General features: G+C 39.6%; 2 protein-coding genes across 3 annotated transcripts; one reads left to right on the forward strand and one right to left on the reverse strand.

Moving 5' to 3' along the window:
• Nucleotides 1–756: 756 nt before the first annotated feature.
• On the reverse strand, nt 757–18,059 carry LOC119876490. 2 transcript variants are annotated; one of them, XM_038544659.1, is made up of 3 exons: nt 16,948–18,059; nt 1,499–1,598; nt 757–1,144 (listed from the first exon to the last, which is right to left on the reverse strand). In XM_038544659.1, the coding sequence occupies exons 1-3, from the start codon at nt 17,557–17,559 to the stop codon at nt 975–977; spliced, it is 882 nt and encodes a 293-aa protein (XP_038400587.1). In that variant the 5' UTR covers nt 17,560–18,059; the 3' UTR covers nt 757–974. The 2 variants fall into 2 exon arrangements, with proteins under 2 accessions (XP_038400587.1, XP_038400588.1); XM_038544660.1 differs by having other exon boundaries at nt 17,284–18,057.
• On the forward strand, nt 17,596–21,640 carry ARF6 (ADP ribosylation factor 6). The gene is made up of 2 exons (XM_038544661.1): nt 17,596–17,757; nt 17,858–21,640. The coding sequence occupies exon 2, from the start codon at nt 18,344–18,346 to the stop codon at nt 18,869–18,871; it is 528 nt and encodes a 175-aa protein (XP_038400589.1). The 5' UTR covers nt 17,596–17,757; nt 17,858–18,343; the 3' UTR covers nt 18,872–21,640.
• The last annotated feature ends 2,146 nt before the right edge of the window (nt 21,641–23,786 follow it).

The raw sequence follows: 23,786 nt of genomic DNA on the forward strand, positions 1-23,786 counted from the left end.
TAGCATATATCTTCCAGTTTCATCCATGTCACAAACAAGATTTCCTTCTTTTTAAAGGATGAGTAATATCCCATCAAATTATATACATACATACATATATACAATACATATTTTTTTCTTTATTCATTCATTGATGGATACCTTAGGTTGTTTCCATACCTTCACTATTATAAATAATGCTGCAATGAACATGGAAATACAAATATCTTTTCCAGATAATGGTTTTGTTTCCTTTGGATATACATCCAGAAGTGGGATTGCTGGATCACATAATAGTTCTTTTTTTTTTTTTTCTAGATTTTATTTATTAATTCATGAAAGACACAGAGAGAGGCAGAGACATAGGCAGAGGGAGAAACAGGTTCCATACAGGGAGCCTGATGTGGGACTCAATGTGGGACTCGATCCTGAGACTCAATCCCAGGACTCCAGGATCACATCCTGAGTGGAAGGCAGATGCTTAGCTGCTGAGCCACCAGGCACCCCGACATAGTAGTTCTATTTTGAATTTTTTTTAGGAACCTCCATTCTGTTTTCCATAGTGGCTAAACCAGTTATATTCCCACTAACAGTGCAATATGGGTTTCCTCTTCTCCACGTCCTGGCCACTATTTATATCTAGGTTTTTTAAACCTGTGTGTGTGTGTGCATTTTTTAGAAGTTTATTTTTATCTAAGTAATCCATACATCCAAAATGAGTCTCCAGTTCACCACTCTGAGACAGGAGTCCGTGCTTTTCTGAAGAGCCAGGCGCCCTTAGGTTGTTTACTTTTTATTAGTTCAGTAAATTAGGTCATGTTTGGCTATATAAGGTTTTGTTTCTTCAAACCGTAACCTGAATGGCAGTTAATATTGAGGGGCCTAAACATTAGAATAGATACTACTACACTCATCCTAAATGGTATGTCTCACTCTGTCTGAAAAAATCCATTCCATGTTGCACATGACCTTTATACATTAAGCCTTCTGGAACACTAAACGACGAAGAGCATGGGCTCAGACGAAGAGGCTTTCTGCCCAGGTCTGGGAGAAAAGCTGGGTCTGAGCTTGCTTCCTCGGCATCCATCAGGCAAGAGCACCAGACAAGGCTGAGGCTGGCCGGGACTGCAGGGGCTCTGGAGAGGACATCCGAAGAGGAGGCTCCCTGCGGCAGAAGAAAGAACGACTCAGAGGTCACAGAGCGAGAATCTAGTGCGGGCTGGAGACTGTTGCCTGCCAGGACCGCCACTCCACTCCGAGAGCGCAGAACAGGCGAGGAACTTGGGTGGGGAGAGGCGGGGCCACCCTCGGAAAGGCGGGGCCTCCAGTAACGAGCCAGATGCGAGAAGGGCAGGGGAGGGGAGGGAAGGGGGCGACCAGGGGGCGGCACCTGACGCGGGTGGGAACGCCCAGGGGAGGAAAGGGAGGCGAGAGGCGGGGTCACCCCGGGGAAGAGAGGCACGGCCGGAAAGGGGAAGGGAGCGGGGCCGCCAGGGGGCGAGGCCGACAAAGTACTCACCCTGACCTCCGTCCAGCTCGTGGTGCAGAACAGGGCTGCATCCTCCCGCCCTTTGACACAGTCTGTTCGCCGCCGCCCACCGCAGGGGGATCACTTGTTGCTGCCAGCAGGATTTTCATCACGCTAGGTTATTTGCATTTCACAGACATGCCCCTGTGGGCTAACCCTGATTCTACTGTATTTAATAAGCGAACAATGCATTAACCAGAATTAGCATTTTGACAGAGTAAACGTTTACTTCTTGGCCATGCCTTACATGGAAGAAGAGCCTTTAATATGGTTAATACACAGTATCTCATTGATCCAGAAATTCATTTCTTGTGGCAGGTTTAAAAATACCAGAATTACCCAGTGTCATGCAGCTGGGCCTATAAATAGAAGTTAAATGTGTGTGTGTGTGGGGGGGGGGTATTTTCTGTAACTTGAAATCATTTTGACTTTCATCTGACAGTTCTGAGGGAATACGTTAACATTTTAGAACTTAGAACTTTAGAACATCAGAGCATGGCTGTTTATTACATTGATTCTGATTTGACGTTGAATAAATCACATCCCCAAACCAAAACTTCACACATTAAAATCCTGATATTTAACACTTAGCCGCAAATATTGATTCTATCTCTTTACACCAGTGTGGCAAAAGCTTTTTGCTGCATTTAATTTATTCCTTTTTAAAGTGTTAGAATCCACTAGAATGTTTCACATTCATCAGATAACGTTTAAAAGAGTGCTTCCTTTGTTTGGGGACTCCTTAGACTTAAACTAATGTCACCTCAGACCAGAATAATACACAAATTGACTTACTTTTTTGTGACTTTCTATTCTCAAGATTAATTATTTGCCCAGGTTAATATATGGGAACAGCCTTGCTTTTGGTAGCAAAATACTTTAAATTGCATACAGCTTTCACTGACTAAGGTGAGAGAGGATCAAGATAACATTCTTTGCTTAAATCACTCTCATCCAACAAATATTTATTGAGCACCTGCTATGTGTTAGGTGTCCTGAAGTGTTAACCATTAGTTAATATTGGGGATAAAGGTTAGTTTTGAGAATAAAAGTGTAAACAGGGAAACAATGAATCTGCTTGACATGAAACAAATAGTCTAATACATAGGCTTATGTTTATTCACCTTGGACCCTGAGGAAAGGGCATAATTTCTGAGAGGAATGACTGGAAAAGTGTCTAATTTCACATGACTGTTGGCTCCAAGTATGACGAATATAAAAATTACTATGGCTTTTCCTACGTGGAGGTAGTGAGGAGGGTAATATCTTCCCTAGATCTCCTCCCCTTATCATGAATCGGTGGAGTAACATTGAGGCCTCCTAAGGTTCAATCTATTTTCACTTTTATTTTGGAGGGGGAGATTTCAAGCTTTTCTCTGCGTGGCTCAGACAACTTTTCAGTATTACTTACTGAGATTTTATGATGTAATGGTTGAATATATAGTACCAGGCATGCTTGCTAGGGGATACTTTATAAATACATTGTTACCACAATTCACATCATTAATACTTAAAAATATATCAGATTACACTCTGGTTTCTGTATACGATGATTTACAATCAAAGTGATTCATGATTTCCTCAGGGAGTGCTTTTAGGGCTAATGTACCCTGAAAGTATCTCTTTTTACAGAGAATACTGAAGGCACAGGCTGCCTGTGCTTGTTCAAATGAACCCTCTCACTGTACAATGACAGAACTATAATTCATTTTATGGCATAGCTCATTTCCCAAGAAGGGCTAGGCCTGGCATGTGGCAGGAAAGAAGGAAAAGACAAAACCATTACACATGAGTTGCAACATTCTCTTAGTGGAGATAATTTATAGTCACTATGATGTATGGATAAACTATATTGTGTATTACTAAAAGGGTATAATCAAGGCAAACATACAAATACTGAGGTATGATTTATCATTATCAAAACTAATGTTAATACTCCTATGCATTGACATAATTATAATATAAACTAGAAGAGTGATTTACCCTCTAATGACAATTTTTATTAAAATAGTAAGGCCCAGGGCCCCTGGGTGGCTCAGTTGGTTAAGTGTCTGCCTTCAGCTCAGGTCATGATCTCAGAGTCCAGAGATGGAGTCCCATGTCTGGCACCCCGCTCAGTGGGGAGTCTGCTTCTCTCTCTCCCTCTGCTTTCCCCCTCAACTTGTGCTGCCCACCCAAAGAAACAAATAAAATCTTAAAAAACACACAGAAAAATCCCCATTAAAAAAAAAAAACCATTATGCTAAGTAAAATGAGCCAGACACAAAAAGACAAATATTGTATGACTCCACCTATATGAAATACCTAGAAAAAGCAAATGCATAGAGATAGAAAGCAACTTGGGGAAATTGATCCTTGTTTTTTAGGGCATTAACCGCAAATAGGTGCTGAATTTTGACAAATACCTCTTCTGCATTGATAAGTATAATTGTGCACTTTCTTCTTTAGCCTGCTAATATGATGGATTACACTGACTTTTCAAATACTGAGACAGCCTTGCATCTCTGAATAAACTCCACCTGGTCATGGTGTATGGTACATGTTTGGTGTATGACTTAAAAAAATACATATATATAGTTGGATTTTATCTAACATTGTTTTAAGATTTTGCATCCTGGGACGCCTGGGTGGCTCAGTGGTTGAGCTTCTGCCTTTGACTCAGGTCATGACCCTGGGGTCCTGGGATCGAGTCCACATTGGACTTCCTGTAGGGAGCCTGCTTCTCCCTCTGCCTATGTCTAGGTCTCTCATGAATAAATAAATAAATAAACCTTAAAAAAAAAAAAAGAATTTGTCTTTCACTTAAGTTGTCAAATGTATGGGATCCCTGGGTGGCTCAGCAGTTTAGCACCTGCCTTTGGCCCAGGGCATGATCCTGGAGTCCCGGGATCGAGTTCCGCGTCAGGCTCCCTGCATGAAGCCTGCTTCTCCCTCTGCCTGTGTCTCTGCCTCTCTCTCTCTCTCTCTCTCTCTCTCTCTCTCTCTCTGTGTTTCTATGATGAATAAATAAATAAATCTTAAAAAAAAAAAGTTGTCAAATGTATATGTGTAGAGTTGTTTGTAGCATTGTATTATTATCATTTTGTTACCTGCAGGGTCTATAGTGATATCTCATGGTTCATTTCTGATATTGGTAATTTGTGTCTTCTTTTTTTTGTCAGTCTTGCTAGAGGTTGTCACTTTTCTTTTTTTTTAAAGCAGGCTCCACGCTGGGCTTGAACTCATGACCCTGAGATCAAAACCTGAGTTGAGATCAAGATGCAGATGCTTGCTTAACTGATTGAGCCACCCAGGTGCCCTAAGATTGTCATTTTAATCATTTTAATCAATGTTTCCAAGGAACCAGCTTCTTTGTTTCACTGATCTTCTCTATTATTTTTCTGTTCTCAATTTTGTTGATTTCTGCTCTTTAGTATTTCCTCCTTCTGTTGCTTTGGACTTATTTTGTTCTTTTTCTAGCTTTTTGAGATGGTAACATGGATTATTGATTTGTGACTTTCCCTCTTATTCTAAGGTATGCATTTTAGTGTGATAAATTTCCTTCTCAGCACTGTGTTAGCTGGTCCCCCAAATTTTGATAATGTTACATTTTCATTTTCATTCATTTCAATGTATTTTTCTCTCCCTTGAGACTTCCTCTTTGATCATGGATTATTTGGAAGTGTGTTACTTAGTTTCCAAGCATTTAGAGATTTTCCTGTTACTTTTCTGTTATAAATTCCTAGTTTGATTCCATTGTAGTTGGAGAACATACTTAGTATGATTTCATTCTTTAACATCTGCTGAGATTTGGGATGCCTGGCTGGTTGAGTTGGAAAAACATGTGACCTTTAATCTCAGGGTCATGAGTTGAGCCCCACATGGGGTGTAGAGATTACTGAAATAAATTTGAAAACTTAAAAAAAAATTGCTGAGATTTGTTTTATGGTCCATGATCTATTTTATGATCTATTTTAGTGTATGTTCCATGGGTACTTGGTAAGAATGTGTATTCTGTATTGTTATGGGAAATATTCTTTTTTTTTTTAAATATTCTATAAATGCCAATTATATCCTGTTGGTTGATGCCACTGTTGAATTTTTCTATATCCTTGCTGACTTTCCAACTAGTTTGTTCTATAAACTGTTGAGAGGTATTGAAATTTCCAATTATACATCTACAATCTATAATTGTAGATTTATCTATTGACCCTTCCAGTTCTATCAGTTTTTGCTTCATATATTTTTGTTGCTTGCTTATACAATGGTCTTTAATATATTTCCTCTATATACATTTAGAACCACATCAGATAATATTATAAAATTTTGATGCAATTATCAATGTAATTCAGAAAATTGAAGAAGGAAACTCTATTGCATTTACCTATATTTTTGCTTACTACATTCTTTCTTCTCTCCTGATGTTCCAAAGTTCCTTTAAAAAAAATTCTTTCTGGGGCACCTGGGTGGTTCAGTAGTTGAGCATCTGCCCTTGGCTCAGGTCCTACATCGGGCTCCCTGTGGGAAGCCTGCTGCTCCCTCTGCCTATGTCTCTGCCTCTCTGAATAAATAAATGAAATCTTTAAAAAAAATTCTTTCCTTTCTGTTTAGAGAACTTCCAACTTCTGTTGGGCATTTTTTAGTCTAGGTCTTATGGTGAAATTCTCTTAGTTTTCTTTCATCTGAGAATGTCTTGATTTCCCAGAAAATATTTTACTGGATATAGGATTCTGAGTTGACAGTTTTTTTCTTTCAGCACTTAAAAAATGTTATGTTACTTACTCTTGGACTCTTTGTTTTCTGTTAAGAAATCCACTATTGTTTAAATTGTTTTTTTTCCCTTGTAAGTAAAGGGCTGTTTTTCTCTGGTTGTTTTCAAGATGTTTTTGCCTTCAGTTTTTAGAAGTTTGACTATAATGTGTTTTGATGTTTGTATCCTTAGAGTACATTTATCCTATTTGGAAGTTCATTCAGCTTCTGAACTATGTAGGTTTATGTTTTTTTTGCCAAATTTGGGAAGTGGCTATCCATTACATATTAGGGGACTTTTTCAGCCCTACCTTTTCTCTCCTCTCCTGAGACTCCAGGGATATGAACATTAGAAGTTTTGTTACAGTTCCACAGGTCTCTGAGGCTCTTCTTACTGGTTTTTTCTTTTTCTTTCTTTCTTTCTTTCTTTCTTTCTTTCTTTCTTTCTTTCTTTCTTTCTTTTCTTTCTTTCTTCTTTCTTTCTTTTCTCTATTTTCTGTTATTCAGATTGGGTAATTTCAACTGCTATATCTTCTAGTCCACTAACTTCTTCCTCCATCCTTGTTATTCTGCTGTTGAGCCCATCCATTGAGCTTTTTATTTTCGGTTCTAAAATTTCCATTTTGTTTTTCTTTATGTCTTCTATATATTTGCTGAGACTTCCTATTTCTTTGATGAGACTCTATTTTTTCAGTTGTTTCAAGTTCACAATTGCTCATAGAAGCAATGTTATGATGGCTGCTATAAAATCTTTGTCAGATAATTCTAACATCTTTGTCATACTGGTGTTGGCATTTATTAACTGTCTCTTCTCATTCAGTCTCATATCTGGTATGATTAGTGAATTTTGGTTGAGATCTGAATATTTTAGACATTATAAAACTCTGGACCTTATTTAACTTTCTGTTTTAGCTGGTTTCCTCTAACACTTCTCCAACAGGAACAGTGGAGCACCAACTAATTACTACCAGGTAGAAGCAGAAGCTCAGGTTCTTTACTGAGCCTTTGTTGACACCGTAAGGGGAGGCTCCTTGTTACTGCTGGGTCAGTGGGTGGGGGGAACTGGCTCCCCACTAGGCTTCATTTGGAAGGAGTAGGAATACCTCATTACAGCTCTCCACATGGTTTTCACTAATACCATACCACAAGGGATGAGGAATGTTGGGGAGAAGTGGGGTAATGGTGGGAGAAGGGGTGAGACTTCTTACACTGAAAATAACTGACTCTCCAATAGGCCTTTTCTGACATTACCCCAGCAGAGAGGGGGAGGGATACCTCCTAATTGTCAATGGAGGTGAAAGTCTAGGCTTTCATGCAGTGTCCATTGACACCAAGTGTTTGGGTAAGGTTTGTTTCCACCTGGTAGGGATGAAAGCCCCTATTTCCTATTCCACCTAGTGAGGAGAAACTCACTCAGAGTTCAGCAAAGGTGGAGGGTCACCTGGGTGGCTCAGTCAGTTGATTTCGGCTCATGTCATGATCTTGGAGTTCTGGGATCAAACCTCATGTCAGGCTCCATGCTCAGCAGAGAGTCTGCTTGAAGATTCTCTCTCTCCCTCTCCCTCTACTTCTCTCCCTGCTTGCACACACATGGTCTCTCAAATAAATACATAAATCTTTTTTTTTAAGATTTTATTTATTCGTGAGGGACACAGAGAGCAAGAGAGGCAGAGACATAGGCAGAGGAAAAAGCAGGCTCCCTATGGGGTGCCTGATGCAGGACTTGATCCTAGGTCCTGGGATCATGCCTTGAGCGGAAGGCAGATGCTCAACCACAGACCCATCCAGGCATCCCAAAAAATAAATCTTAAAAAAAAAAAAAAGAGTCCAGCAAGGGTGGAAATCTAAGCTACTACCCAGCATTTGCCACCATGGGTGAATATGGGGTCACAGCTTTTTCTTTGGCTGGAGTATGGTGGTTATTTCCTGAAGTTTTCATCTTGCTAGGTTGTTCCTTTCAAAATCCTTTGGCTAAAGAGAGCATTCTTTTGTTAGGACCTTTTTTTTTTTTTTTTTTTTAAGATTTTATTTATTCATTCATGAGAGACTAGAGAGAGGCAGAGGCATAGGCAGAGGGAGAAGCAGGCTCCCTGTGGGGAGCCCAACGTGGGACTCCATCCCAGGACCCTGGGATCATGCCCTGAGCCGAAGGCAAATGCTCAACCACTGAGCCACCAAGGTGTCCCCCCCCCTTTTTTTTTTAAAGATTTTATTTATTTATTCATGAGAGACAGAGAGAGAGAGAGGCAGAGACACAAGCAGAGGGAGAAACAGGCCCCACGCAGGGAGCCCGACACGAGATTCAATCCAGGGACTCTAGGATCATGCCCTGGGCCGAAGGCAGGTGCTAAACCACTGAGCCACCCAGGTGTCCCCCACAGCCTAATTCTAATGGTGGTTTTATTTTTTAACAGTAATGTATTTAATTATTATGTATTAGGTATTAATATATCATATATAATTCTCCATAAAGCATTAAAGTCTGTGTCTTTGATACATTTACTTTGTTAAAATTTTGTTTTGCTTGCATACTATTTTATATTGTCATATTTTGTAAAGTTAGCATTTTTATTTGTAAGTAACAGTAGCCCATTGGAGCTTGCTTTAACAAAAAGAAAAGTAATTTTATATAAAGACACAAGATGTCTCATGAAACTCAAAGGTTGGTATGCAGACAGACCCCAAGAAGGGCCTGGAACTGTGGATAGAGCCTAGGAAATAATCTGTCTCTTCTCCTTTCTGTACCTCTGTTTTTTATTTTCTCCCTGAAGACTAACTTCTGTCTGCCACCCAGTACTCAAAATAAAATACTATTTAGTATCCTACTTAGTAGGATACAGATCCATTGGGAAAAGACACACTAATATGGCCTTCCTTCAAATATGATTTTAAATTCTCAGGAATGAGAATCTGATTAGCCAATTAAAATAATGAGTGTACCTGTGGTCCAATTGGTATGACCAGACATGTGTGTGTTGAGCAGTCACATGATGCCAGGAATCTACTCCTGTATTCCTATGGATGGAAGGTAGTTGTTTCCAGAGACATCCTAAAAGTGTCAAATATATTGGGTGACTTGTTCTACTGCTACAATCTTTGATATACTGTTAAGAATGTGTCCAGATCAAAATTGTTATTATGTCCCAGCTTAACCTTCTTATATAATCAATGTTACTGCTGGGTAAGCACATTGAATTCACGACTTATAATGTCAAAAAGATAGAATAAACAGCAGAAAGACCCATGTTTACATTTAAAAATGAAGTCCAACATTAGAAACTACTTTATTTTTTTATAAGTATTTTTTTACAAGATTTTATTTATTTATTTATGAGAGATACACACAGAGAGAAGAGGCAGAGACACAGGCAGAGGGAAAGCAGGCTCCTCACAGGGAGCCCGATGTGGGACTCTATCCCCAGACCCCAGGATCACACCCTGAGCTGCTGAAGGCAGAGGCTCAACTGCTGAGCCACCCAGGCGTCCCTAGAAACTACTTTAAAGACTTTAGAACATTTCTTTTTCAGCAATAATTAGCTTAGGAAGTCAGTACACAGGGTAGCTGATCTTCCTACCACAATGAAGAGAGCAGAGTAACTGTTGCCCTAGTTCACCAGAGAGCGTCCTAGCAACACAGACTCCAGTGTGTGAAATTGTAATGTTACCCCTGAAGCCAGATTTTGGCTCAGTAGGTTTATGTTTTCTATTACTGTGGACATATAATTCAGTAGGTATCTTCTAAGTTATTGGAACATTAATCTTTCCTACTTGAAATGGAAACAAGCCCATAAATTTTGCCCAACTAAGCCAGTGTTAAACTGGTTATAGTGTAATATTTACCTAGGGTTTTACAACTATTTCCACACTTACAAATCTTGGACACTATGCTCAAAAATTGTATTTTGGAGTAGGACCTACTACATATAATTGTATACTGACGGTTCCAAAGGTACTCAACAGCAAAAGCTGCTCCCTTGTTTGTTCTTGGTACACATGTTACATGTGCATAAAGCAAAGTAAAAAAAGGTTATGGAGGAAGAAATCTCACATAAATCTACCTGGTTATGCTCTTCTATGGAATCTTTCCTTTCCAACCCCAAGCTAGGTTTTGGATTAGGTTAAAGTATCAGTTTACAAGATTGCCAAACTCTATTTTTCAATACAATTATCTCCTTTTTTCCTTTAATCCTTCCTTTTTTTCTCTCTTCCCATCTTGCTGCTGCTTCTTTCTCACTCACTTTTAAATTTATTCTTTTATTCTCTGTCTTTGAAGCAACACTGTGTGGCATTTATAATCATTTTATTTATTCAGTTTCTAATCCATAATCATTTTTAAATTTACTGGCTTACTACCTTTTCTTGAGATTTGGAAGATTCATTCTTTTCTCTGGGTTCTGTAACATGGAAAGTTCTTTTACCTTGCTTTTACCATCAACTTGGCCATTAGAAGGATCTCCTTGGGAAGCGAATTCCCTACCAGTAAGTCAGGAAGTAGTATTCAAATACAGAATACTATGCGAGAGGGGGAAAGAAAAGTAATATAAAGAGCTAAGACTGAATAATGTTTTAAATTAGTAAATCTTTTTGTTTAGTGCCATTATGACTCATTCATCAATCAGAAGTCAGTATTGTGTTTACATGCCATTTCCTTCATATATCTCTAACCACAGGAGGAAACAAAACAGAAACAAAACAAGATAAAGCAAAAAACAGAACCTATAAATTAAGAGATTTAAAGCTGGAATGACTATATAGACAGAACAAGGTTAATTTTAGCCCTCCATTTTTTGGTGTCCCTTGAATATCTTCCTGAAGAGCACACTATCCACACCAACACACAGCTATGTAATAACAACATATATGAGCAACTGATAGTACAGAGCCCGACAACTCTTACTGTAAACATTACACACAAATTGTTTTATTACTTAATTATAAAGCTTGCAGGATTCAGTTAATTAAGCAGTCTTAATGCTTTAGCTTCTCTGTTCTTAAAAAACAAAATTCTTTTTCAGAAAATCAATATTGCAGTCTTGTCAGTTTAGAGAGAATAATCTTGTTTTAGCTTAAAAATACTTTTCTAATGTTAAAAACCAAATTTCTGACATTATATGCTTCTTTTTAAACAGCAAATGTTACGGTTATCACCAGGATATGAAATGTTTCCCATTCCAACAATTATAGTGATTCAAATGGTTTATATAAAAATGATACATCTGCGGATCCCTGGGTGGCTCAGCGGTTTAGTGCCTGCCTTTGGCCCAGGGCGTGATCCTGGAGACCCGGGATCGAGTCCTGCATTGCGCTGCCTGCATGGAGCCTGCCTCTCTCTCTCTGTGTCTCTCATGAATAAATAAATAAAATCTTTTAAAAAAAAGATACATCCGGGACAACTGGGTGGCTCAGCAGTTGAGTGTCTGCCTTTAGGCGAGGGTGTGATCCCAGAGTCCCAGAATCGAGTCTCGCATTGCGCTCCTTGCATGGAGCGCGCGTTCTCCTTTCTCTGCCTGTGTCTCTGCCTTTCTCTCTCTCTGTCTCTCATGAATGAATGAATAAATAAAATATAAAAAAAAATAAAAATGATACATCCATGTAATTTCATGAGAAGGAACGTAATTTTAGAAGGTTGGAAATGATTCTAGAATTCTACTTGTCTGACTCCATTTCCAAATGATCACCTAATGGGAAAATTACTAACTTAATCAGATCTTGTGATTGGGTACTTGTCCTAGTAACTCTGTAATTTTGAATCTCTCAAAATTCAAAGCCTGTAGTAGGACATTGATGAATTAATTGGCTGAGCCCAGTTCATTTACCTAAATCTTAGCTACTGGGGAAATAGGAAAAGGAATATGTCTATTTGCCCACCTTCATCTTTCCTTCTACCTACTTTGGGATTACATCAAATAGGAGAGGTATTTGCATACTGGGCAGCTATATGGCAAGTATCCACAGACGAGTTTTAATCTAAAGCTTACAAGTTTGATCATGCTATAGTTGCCAAGTATTCCATCTTATTCTTTTCATTGAATGGCATTGACTAGTGGATAGTGGTTCTATTAATAATTCAATAAACTTAGTTATAATTATAGTATGTTTTTAAAATACTTTTTTACAAGAATCTCAGAAAGATTTATGCCTTTGTCTGACAGGTCTATTGTCTTGGTAAGTTATCCCAGTGATTAAGGTATTATTGCACTAAACTATGCAAGAAATTGTGTGTGGAGGTATGTATTTTGGGGAAGAGAATAATAAAATTAGTAGAGTTCAGAATTCATAGACTTTTTAACATGAAGGGAAGTTAGCAATTAGTTCAGTGGTTCTTAATTTTAGCTACATTAGAATCATTCAGGGAGGCCTTAAAAAAATACTGGTGGGTAGAACTTCTACCCTAGATATTTTAACTTAATTGATCTGGGTTGGGGCCCAAGCATTTATGTGGTTTTAAAATGCCCCAGGTGATTTTAATGTGTAGCCAGGGCTGAACACCATTATCTAGTCATTTACTGAGTTCACACAATCATTTGTTACGATGGAGAAAAAAACAACAGGTTGGATTTTTTAAAAAATCTTAATTTGAATCTCTTTTGTACCATTTTATTGATCTTAAGAAAGTAGCTTATCCTCTCAGTGTCTCAGCTTTTCGAATTGTAAAGAATACTATATACTGCCCTAGTCAATTAAAAGAGATTTCTCCAGGGATGCCTGGGTGGCTCAGCGGTTGTGTCTGCCTCTGGCTCAGGACCTGATCCCAGGTCCCGGGATTGAGTCCCACATTGGGCTCTCCACGGGGAGCCTGCTTCTCCCTCTGCCTATGTCTCTGCCTCTCTCTGTGTCTCTCATGAATGAATAAATAAAATATTTAAAAAAGAGAGATTTCTCCATTGCAGGAATAGAAAAAAATGATCACTGAGGATGAATAACTTACCCAAACCTAATCACAAAATGTTGGGAGTAATTTAAGGATGTCATTTAGCTTTTTATATTCACTTGTGCCACTAGACTATGTTGCCTCTGTTTATGTTTATGGTCCGAAGCCCTATTAAACAATTTGCTAAAATGTCAACTATAATTCAATTTGTTTTTAGTTTTATCATTCCCACTTTTAATATTGCTAAAAATGAAGTCTTCATTCTCAGGCATAATTAAAGTAATTATTAAGGTCTTGATTGGGATATGACTTTCTTTTTTTTATGGTTAAACAGACGATCTAGAAAGTGGTTCCTTATCTGACACAGAAAGAGGACAAGGGAGTGAATGATTAATTTGGTTCATGGTGTCCCTTTAAATATTTTTAAATATTGGAATTCATTAAAGTTACCAAGAATATTTACAAATTAAAATTGTGTTTCCATTGTCTTAATTTGATTTTTTTAGTTTTATTTTTGAGTCTCCATCTTCACTGTATTATCATCAAAAAATATTTGCTACTTTACTACATGCCCTAAGGTGTGCTAGGGACTAAGGATTCAAAAATGAAAAGAACATGAAAACTTTCTTAGAGAGCTTATAAACAAATAGGTATAATACCAGGGGAGGGCTAATTCTCCCACCTCAGTGTTTCAGTTGGAAAAGATTAGAAAATTTTCTAATGATATACTTTATAATAGTTTCTTATTTGCTTTTTATTTCTACTGCTAATAGGTTTCCTGGGGCTCTAGGCTTCTTTCAACTAGATAGAGCTCCATGCTGGCTAAGTAGACTAAGGGCTCAAAATGAAGCCATAAACAAGGGATGGTACCTTCCTTAAACAGGTATATAGATTGACCACCTTTCTTCCCACATGGTCAGAACTGTACTTAGTGGGGCGCCTGGGTGGCTCAGTTGGTTAAGCATCTACCTTCAGCTTTGGGAGATGATCTTCGAGTCCTGGGATGAGTCCCGCACCAGGCTCTCTGGTCAGTGGGGAGCCTGCTTCTCTGCCTCTGTTGCTCCCTCTGTGTTCTCTCGCTCACTCTCTCTCAAATAGTCTTAAAAAAAAAAATTGTCCTTAGCACAGCATGGGATAAAAAGAAATATATGACATAGTCATACAAAATGAATAAGAGCTTTAGGAATTTAGAAATAGGGGTAAACAGAATGAGGTGCTATTGTTAAAGACTTGTTCATTTCATTTTAAGAGCAAAAAGCTAAGCCATTTTTTTAGAATATTTTATTTATTTATTCGTGAGAGACACACACAGAGAGAGGCAGAGACACAGAGGGAGAAGCAGGCTCCATGCTGGGAACTGGATGTGGGACTCGATTCTGGGACTTCAGGATCAGGCCCTGGGCTGAAGGCGGCGCTAAACCGCTGAGCCACCAGGGCTGCATCTAAGCCTTTTTTTTTTTTTTTTTTTAAGATTTTTTATTTATTTATACATGAGAGACAGAGAGAGAGAAAGAGAGAGAGAGAGAGAGAGAGGCAGAGGGAGAAGCAGGCTTCAGGCAGGGAGCCTGATGTGGGACTCGATCCCAGGTCCCCAGGATCCCACCCTGGACCAAAGGCAGCACTAAACCTCTGAGCCACCGGGGCTGCCCTAAGCCATTTTTTAAAGTAAATATTTTTCCTATAACATAGAATTTCAGTCAGGAATATCAGAAGATAATATATGTGGCTGTTCAGCAGATTGGAAATTATGGTGTTTTCTAAAAGGGAGCCTGGTTTCATGTTGGAGAAATCTTTTTATTTATGGGCTTTAAGTTAAAAAGCAGAGATTTTTAATATAATTTTTATATAGTTTTGGAGCTTTCATTTGTGTTTGAAGCATAAAACAGTGAAACAGGGTACACTGAGAAATATAGTATTTTGTTTCATAAATGCAAAATTTAGTTTATCTGTAAAGTATTTCACAGAATGGAAATATTTTTAAATTTATCAATTTTGAATGAACTTTCAAGAAATCAAAAAAATGATCAGTGGTATGATTTAGTAGTTGCCTAAACTGTTACTTTTTACAGATATTTTGGTTTTATTGAAATTCACTTACTTCTCAACTGCTATGACTATATACAAAGTTAAATTTTTTCACTATCTGTATTTTAAGTTTCTGGCAATTATTTTGTTTTATGATTATTACTTAAAATAATTTATTGTATGATGAAACACTCTAGATATCCAATATTCTAACCCCAGACAAAATTAGTATGTCCCTTTCCTTTTCCGTTTGATCTTATTTGTAATATAAGTGGCATTCATTCATTCAAATAATGATGTAACTTACATTGACAAGTCTCTGCCTCTATGAAGCCTGCATTCTGGGGGAATATAAACAGAGGATGGCTTTCAAAAATAAACTTTTTAGACCTAACACAGTATCAGTGCCAGGTAGACGCTGTTAGGTGCTTCCAGCTGCTTCTGTTTTTCATTATATTACTCCTTCCACTGAAAAATAAATCCAAGCCCAGCAGATCAATCTCCATCTACTTGGAAAAACTGGAATCTGCTCTGAGAAAACTATTATGTTGGTTATGTTGGAATGCAACAAAATATAATACCTCTATATGCCACATATAAAAAAAATTCCTACCTCAAATACAATAATAAGTACTATGGCACTTTATAAACCACTTTGAGATTCCAAACCACTGTGTGAGGTAGTCAGGGAGATACCATCATTAGGGGGCTAAGAGGAGGAGCTGCACATTTATGATTTAATCTCAGCTCTGTGACCCTCAAAAAACACCTTAACCTCTCTATTGATATGTAAAATGTTAATGCTCAAAATTACTTCATATGATTGCTGTGAGGATTAAAAATAGATTTAAAATATTTAGTACAGTGTTTGCCATTACAAACAACAAATGGTGACTATTTTTTTTATGAGTGATATTATCCTTCGTCTGATTTTACAGATAAAGAAAATGAAGATTAGGAAGGTTGAGGCCTAAGGATTCACAGCCATAAAACGGACAGGCAACACTTTGAACCCTAATCTTCTCACTCCAAAATCCTTCCTTCAGTTTTATGACAGTGGAAAGTAAGATGGATCAAGGCAGATGGAAAGTAAACTTGGATCAGTCAGAATATTAACAACTCCAGTAAGTTTATTTCAGCTGAAGCTTATAAGGTTATCACCTGACCCATCTACCATTATCAAATATTCTTATATTATGAAACAAGTATGTTATCATATGCTTCTATAGCATCTTCCTTAAAAAATAACAAACCCTATTTCCTGTTTTTCCTCCCCTTGGTTCCTTTATTTTAGGCTTCGCCTTACTTTAAGTCTAACTTGATCTCTAACTATTTGCTACAAAAAAGTTTCCGAAAGTCTTCCACAAACATTTTGTTATTTACTCTGAAACGGAGTACACAGAGCAAGGTCGGCACTACACTCGGTTTACACATGAGATAACAAACTTAGCAAGGTTAAATGCCTTAGATCCAGGTCACAAAAGTAGTCAGGCTTTCTGACTCTAAACCCTAGTGCTAAGATTATTATTGTCTGGGATTTTTAAAAAAATACTTTATTTATTTGTTCGTTCGAGAGAGAGAGAAAGAGAGAGAGAGAGAGAGAGAGAGGCAGAGACCCAGGCAGAGGGAGAAGCAGGCTCCACGCAGGGAGCGCAATGCGGGACTCGATCCCGGGTCTCCAGGGTCACGCCCTGGGCTGAAGGCAGGCGCTAAAGCGCTGGGCCGCCCAGGGATCCCCTCGTCTAGGATTCTTAAAGAAAAGCTAGGTGGTTAAGTTACTGCTCAACACACTAACTTAAGTATGAAAAGTTATCACCTTAAAAAGTTGAAAACGCAGCAAGGGACTGGAACTCTGGTTAACACTGTCATTTTTAAGTAACAGGGTCTGGTCCCGAAGAGATGTGTAAGACAGGGCTCGAACACCGAAAAGCGGGGTTTCCTGGCAAACCCAAGCCTGGTAGAAGCGCCGCACTGCTTGGCCGACTCCACACCAAACGCGGGCCTCCCACGTGTCTTTCAGGAAATGCACAGAACACGCGGGATGAGGGAGGCCAAGGACGGGCTGGGAGACGTACAAACAGCATATAGGGCTTTCCCGGGTGACTGAGGACGCGCGGAGGCTGGGGCGGGCCCAAGGGAACTCGCTGAGCACCTGGCGGGCACCGACGTCCGGAAGCAGCCTGGGGGAGGCTTTCACCGCGGGAGAGGGCTGGCCGCGGGCCCCGCCCTCGGGAGCTCCCCAGTGGATTTGCCTGCTCTGGTTCGAGAGGGCTGGGGGAGGCGAGAGCGCGCCACAGGGACGCAGAAAGTCCGCGTACAGCGCCAGGCGGGCACGGGTCAGAGTCCGAGTTTCGCGGGTCTGGGGCCTGACCGCAGCCGCGAGGCCTCCAGGCCGCCGTAGCCCCGCCCCCTCGCGCGTGGCGCCCATGACGCTGGGCGCGCGGGCCGCGCTCCTTACAGAGCTCGCTCTCACCGAACGGTCGGCCTTGCTGCGCCTGCGTGATCGGGAGGGGAAGTGAGGCGGTTTCTTCGGCGCCTTTTCCGGCGGCGGCGGCGGCGGCAGCGGCAGAGCTGGGAGGAGGCGGTGGAGGCCAGAGGGAGCCCGCGCTCAGGGCGGCGGCTTGAGGTAACCTCGCGAACTGAGCTGGAAGGACGAGTCACCTGGGCCTCCGCTCCCTTCTGGCCTGCCGGCAGTAACTCCCTTCTTCCTCTCTGTGTCTCTGCAGGCGGCGCACCGGATCCCGGCGAGGATCAATGACCTGACGAGGCGCCGGAGCCGCGCTGACTCTCGGGTGGCCTGGGTCGGTGGTGAGCCCGGTGCTCGTGGACCGGCGGGTGGGCCGGAGGGCTTCGACCTCCCGCGGCCGAGTGAAGAGAAGGCGGAGGAGCGGGAACCGCGGCGGCGCTAGCGCGGCGCTTGCGGGGGGAAGGGCAGTTCCGGGCCGGGCCGCGCCTCAGCAGGGCGGCGGCTCTCCCGGCGCAGACTCAGGGCCCCGGCGGCGGCGGCGGCTGGAGGAATCAAGTTGTGCGGTCGGTGATGCCCGAGTGAGTGGCGAGCCTGGGCCTCTGCCCCGAGGAGGCAACTCCCACGCAGGCCGCACGGGCGCCCTCGCGGCCGGGAGGCTTCGTTTCGGTTTCGCGGCGGCTGCGGCGTAGTTGGCTGAGGGGACCCGGGACACCTGAATGCCCCCGGCCCCGGCTCCTCCGACGCGATGGGGAAGGTGCTATCCAAGATCTTCGGGAACAAGGAAATGCGGATCCTCATGTTGGGCCTGGACGCGGCCGGCAAGACAACAATCCTGTACAAGTTGAAGCTGGGCCAGTCGGTGACCACCATTCCCACAGTGGGTTTCAACGTGGAGACCGTGACTTACAAAAACGTCAAGTTCAACGTATGGGATGTGGGCGGCCAGGACAAGATCCGGCCGCTCTGGCGGCATTACTACACCGGGACCCAGGGTCTGATCTTCGTAGTGGACTGCGCCGACCGCGACCGCATCGACGAGGCCCGCCAGGAGCTGCACCGCATTATCAATGACCGGGAGATGAGGGACGCCATAATCCTCATCTTCGCCAACAAACAGGACCTGCCTGATGCCATGAAACCCCACGAGATCCAGGAGAAACTGGGCCTGACCCGGATTCGGGACAGGAACTGGTATGTGCAGCCCTCCTGTGCCACCTCAGGGGATGGACTCTATGAGGGGCTCACATGGTTAACCTCTAACTACAAATCCTAATGAGCATTCTCCACCTATCCCCCGGAAGGAGAGAAATCAGAAACCCATTCATAGGATTATCGCCACCATCACCTCTTTCAATTGCCACTTTCTCTTCTTTTGAATTTGAACTCTGGAGTTACTGTTCTACGGTTGGGGAGGGGGGGGGGGTTTAGGGGTTTCCTTTTTTGTTTCTCTTTCTCCCCCCCCCCCCCCTTTTTTTTTGCTTTGCATTAGGATGCTCCGATCTGACATTTGACATGACCACAAAGTGCTAGATGCTCTTACTGACTTCCAGCAAATGGGATGGGGGAAATATAGCAGTTTTTGGTAAAGTCCTTTATAATAATGGTTTGATTTTTTTATTTCGAGAGAATCTTTTTTGCAATGTATGCTTTTTTCCTTTTTGCCCAGTTTCCTTATCACTTGCTGTAGATGGCTTATTTTGCATTCATGCAGACTATGTTGCAAGTCTGTTTCATCTAGTAAACTGAAAATTATTGCTTAATCAAACTGCCGTTTGTCTTTTATATTTAAGGCCTTTACTCCTCCCTTATGAGTTTTACCTTTAACTTAGTAATTTCAAATGTGACCTTTTATATCTAAGACCAGTATAGTAAACTTAGCCTACAGTGGCAAATAATGAGTAATATCATTGTAATATGTTCCAGTTGCACATCAGTATGTTAAACAGGTAATGTAAGAAGTTCTTTGAAATGTCAGCTATTAAGTTCTGAAACATACATCATGCATGAGTAGGGCTAAAACGCAAGTTCCTTATTACATAGCTAACTTACACTGCATAAAAAGATGAAAGTGTAACCCGTCAACAGATTTTTTTTCACTGCAAAAGTTAGCAACTTTGCTGTGTTTCCCTCTTTTTTAACTTTAAAAGTAGACTCTTTCCAGAAAATGGAGCAATAATGGTGTAGGCCACACACAGATGAGATATCTGTAGATATTTTCAGTGACATTGGGGCAAAACTGGAATATATACTTTTACCACATTTCAAATGTCTAAGACCAATACTTTAAAAGTTACTAGAATGTTTACTTTGTTCATTAATAAAAGCGTTTAACAATTCAAATTATACACATTTTCTACCTAGTTGAAAGAATACACATTCCTGTTTTCACATTAGAGCAACTGATTAAGCTGAAGATAGAAGTTTTTTTATAATTGAGTGATCCACATCTCCATTAATTAGAACACTGGAAAAGATGTTTTATAAAAAAGGTATTTAATTCTGTTTGATTGTAGGATTAACTCATACAAATAGATCTCCTGTTGGTTCATTAATACACTATCTCCTTTAAGGAAGGAAATGTGATGAATGAATGATGTGTAGACTTGAGAAATGACAATTAAAGGGGAAGTAGGATGAAGAAAGAACCTACAGATGACAATGAATGTAAACTTATTTTTCTTCAAGGGTAAGCAGTGTGCTCACTGGTGATATCCAGATCCTAGCAAGATTACTTGCTTAGCTTGTTAGGACCCGTAACTAGCTTATCGAGACCACTATGATGATACCTTGAACCAAATGTTAATGCTTGATACAGAATTGTGAGCAGCATCTGGTTCTCATATAGCCTTAAGGATTAATTTTAGAGATCCTCAAGGAATTAAACGTAGGGAATTTAAGAAATGTAGACTGCAAAGGCAGTATACAGGAAAAGGTGGAGTGGGTTTTGTTCAGGAGGGTGTCTGAAAACTAAAATGGAGCGGGATATCATGGTACATAGTTGGACAGTATTGGTCCTTCGTGCTTTGGCCATATTGTATAATGGAGCTTTTACCAAAGATGTATGAGAAGCATAAGGTATAAAAAGTTAACTATTGAAAGTAAAACTCTGACACATTTTACTTAAAGCAGATGAGAAAAGGTGCTATGTTGTAGGCTCCTGATGGTGCAGAGGGATTTTTTAATACAAAATGCAACTAAGGTATAGAGTTCTCAGTTTTGCTTTAGAAGTATTTCTAGAAATGAAGCTGACAGACCCATCCGAGAACATTTTAGTTGCTTTTAAATTTCCCAAAGCTCCACCATAAATCTAATTCTTAGTGTTTTAAATGATTGCATTTTAAGGTACATAAACATGGGTTATACAAATATCAATGCTATAGTAACATCTTTAGACAAGACAAGCACAAAGGTATAAATGCCTAAACTGGAGGAAACTTGAAACCCTCATCTTAATTCCTAAATGTAGTATTTCTAACTTGTGACAGATTGATAGGCAGCCATTTTTTTGTGTTTTAAAATAACTGGGAGCATAGTTAAAATTTTATACATCAAGTGATTGCTATTGAATGTTGCAGGTGAGATGTGGTTATTTTTAGTTTATTTGAAATGTCTAACTGAAGGGGGGTGGGGGGAGCAAATATTTGAAATTTGGAAAACCCTAAACTTTTGGTAAGAATTTGTAATATTCATTTACATTTTCTTTAAGGATATACAAGGTTGGTAATTGATGTAGTTAAATTGAACCATAACCATTGGTGGTCATGGGGCAGGTAATTGTAGCCTGCAGAAAAAGTTATAATCTAGGAATTTAAAAAATAAGATCCTGAAGTTTTTGTTTAATTGCATCAATTTCTGTGTTTATGTGAATTTATAAACTGCAGTAAGTTTTGAATGAGGTTAATCTTGTCTAATATAAGTAAATGAGTCTGTAGACTTGTGATCTCCCCAAACTAAAAAAGTACAGTACTTGGAATTGTGTTCTTTATGGTTGTAGTGTTGGTAAAGCACTAATATGCAGAAAATAAAGGAATTACACAGTGCAGTTTCTCACGTTATGTTACTCGTTTGGACTAGATTAAGTGGGACATGTGTGTTGGGCCGTTATTCTCCAGGGATGTATGGTATAAAGTGACTCGATTTGGGAGTCACCAAGCTTTTATAAGAACAAAAAAGAATTTGGTTCTTACAGTCCTGGGTGTATAAGAAGTCTTTGTACTGATTTAGTTCCACCAAGCTTAATCTGATTTTATGATAACTTAGGACACAAAAGCAGTTGAAAATAATTTTTAAAAACTAAGGTTCTAAATAGTTTCTATCGTACCATTTTTCCAAAATCACAAACCTTACTGTTTTTAGGAATAGAATTTTGTCTCTAAAAAATTGGCCCACAGAGTTGTCTTAACCCTTGACAATTGACTTGGCAATTTTAAAGTTTGTCTTCTAAAAGCCAGTTGCTTGTCTCATAAGAATGACAGAATTGTAGCCACTTAGAAAACAAAATAGTTGAAGAATACTTTGTTGGATAAAAGGGTTTTTAAAAACATGTTCCCTTTTTTATAAGCATTCCCCCTTGAATCAGCAATTTTTGCAACTTGATTTTAGAATGTCTTAGTGTGTTCTCTAATAGGATTTAACCCCCATATTGATGTTCATATATTTAGTACCGTGATTTGCTAATGGCAATCAAGTACCAATTTATCAGTGATAGGAGAAGATATTTTACTCTTTAGTGGGTTTTTATGTTTTTCATATGTTTATAAATACAGTAGTTATAATTTAAATGATGGTGGAGCTTCCTAAATTCCCAGTTATATCCTCAGTACCTTCCTAAATTCCCAGTTATATTCTCAGTATATGTCAGGGTGTGGTAAGGTAAATACTGTCTCTTATAGGTAAAAATTGTAAAACATACATAGCAGTTAAAAAACTTTTAAGTCTGACTAATCACTGAGCAGAAAGTATTTGGAGCAGAACATTTGATAGAATATAGCTTCTTGTTTATACTGAATGGTAGACAAAGTAGGAAAGATCACAATATTAGGAAATTTATAAAAAGTAATGGTGGGACATGGAGCTGCAGAAGAGGTAAAGTAACTTTTCCCTGATTTGCTAAACTTTTAAAGTTGCCAAACTAGATTAGTGAGTTTCATAGACAAGGAATACATACAAGTGAGATCACAGAGGTGGAACAAGTCTGTAGAGAGGTTTAGGAATGGCAATTGAAATTTGTTATTAAATAAGCTAAAGTAATAATAACCTTCCTGGGAATTAGTCTGTAAGAAAAACCACTTTGTGGGACAGTAAGAAAATGCTTTAATTTTGAACATTTTTTTTCTCTTTAAAATGTTTTATGACTACTTGAAACAATTTTAAAAGGAAAGTATTTGTCAGCCTTGTCCTTAAATACTTTACCACTTGTTACATTATTTCATTTAGATATATAGCTCTTCCATAGTGTTTGTTTTATAACTGCAAGAATAGATTTATTTATTGAGAGCCTAAAGATACACCTTGCACTATTCTAGGTATAGGTGATCCATCAGTGAAGAAAAAAAGGTCTGCCTTCATGGAATTTATGCTGGTGGGGATGAGGGGGGAAGAGAACGACAAAGATCAGATGATGAATAAAGATATGTTAGGTGATGTACTATATTACATACTATGTTATATATATATATGGGCAGGTAGGAATATCTTCAGAGGACTTACTGAGAAAGTGACATTTGAGCAAATACTTGAAAAATATCAGTGGAAGTGACATAGGAACAACAACTATATATATTTAGTGTAAAGCAGGGGTGGGGCAGGTGGCCTAGGGCAAATCTGGCTATGACTTGTTCTTATAAGGAATGAGCTAAGAATGGTGCTTACGTTTTTAAAGACTATGAAAATACAAATGTGATTATGTGACACAGTATTTAGCCTGGAAAACCTAAAATATTTACTAAAAATATTTACTATCTGGCCCTTTATGAGAAACATTTGCTGACCCCAAGTCTAAGGCACAGTTGCTAAAATATTACCAAAATATATAGGAAATCCAACAAACCAAAGTAAAGACCATGGTTAATAAATGTTTTATCAAAACTTTAGGTAACAGTGGCTCATACAATTTACCACATTTGAACATTTAGTGATCCTTGAGACTTGTTATTGAGTAGTTTAACGGATTTTTTCCCCCCCTAAAT

This window comes from Canis lupus, chromosome 8 (assembly GCF_011100685.1).
Source record: "Canis lupus familiaris isolate Mischka breed German Shepherd chromosome 8, alternate assembly UU_Cfam_GSD_1.0, whole genome shotgun sequence".
Lineage (NCBI taxonomy): Eukaryota > Metazoa > Chordata > Mammalia > Carnivora > Canidae > Canis > Canis lupus.

What these genes read in the sequence shown, in the direction of transcription:
- LOC119876490 (XM_038544659.1), bottom strand. Translation starts at nt 17,559, where the DNA reads ATGGGCGCCACGCGCGAGGGGGCGGGGCTACGGCGGCCTGGAGGCCTC. An exon ending in TGCGTTTTCAACTTTTTAAG is followed by an intron (nt 1,599 to 16,947) that starts GTGATAACTTTT and finishes TCCTGCTGGCAG; the next exon opens with CAACAAGTGATCCCCCTGCG. An exon ending in CGAGCTGGACGGAGGTCAGG is followed by an intron (nt 1,145 to 1,498) that starts GTGAGTACTTTG and finishes CTTCTGCCGCAG; the next exon opens with GGAGCCTCCTCTTCGGATGT.
- ARF6 (XM_038544661.1), top strand. Translation starts at nt 18,344, where the DNA reads ATGGGGAAGGTGCTATCCAAGATCTTCGGGAACAAGGAAATGCGGATC.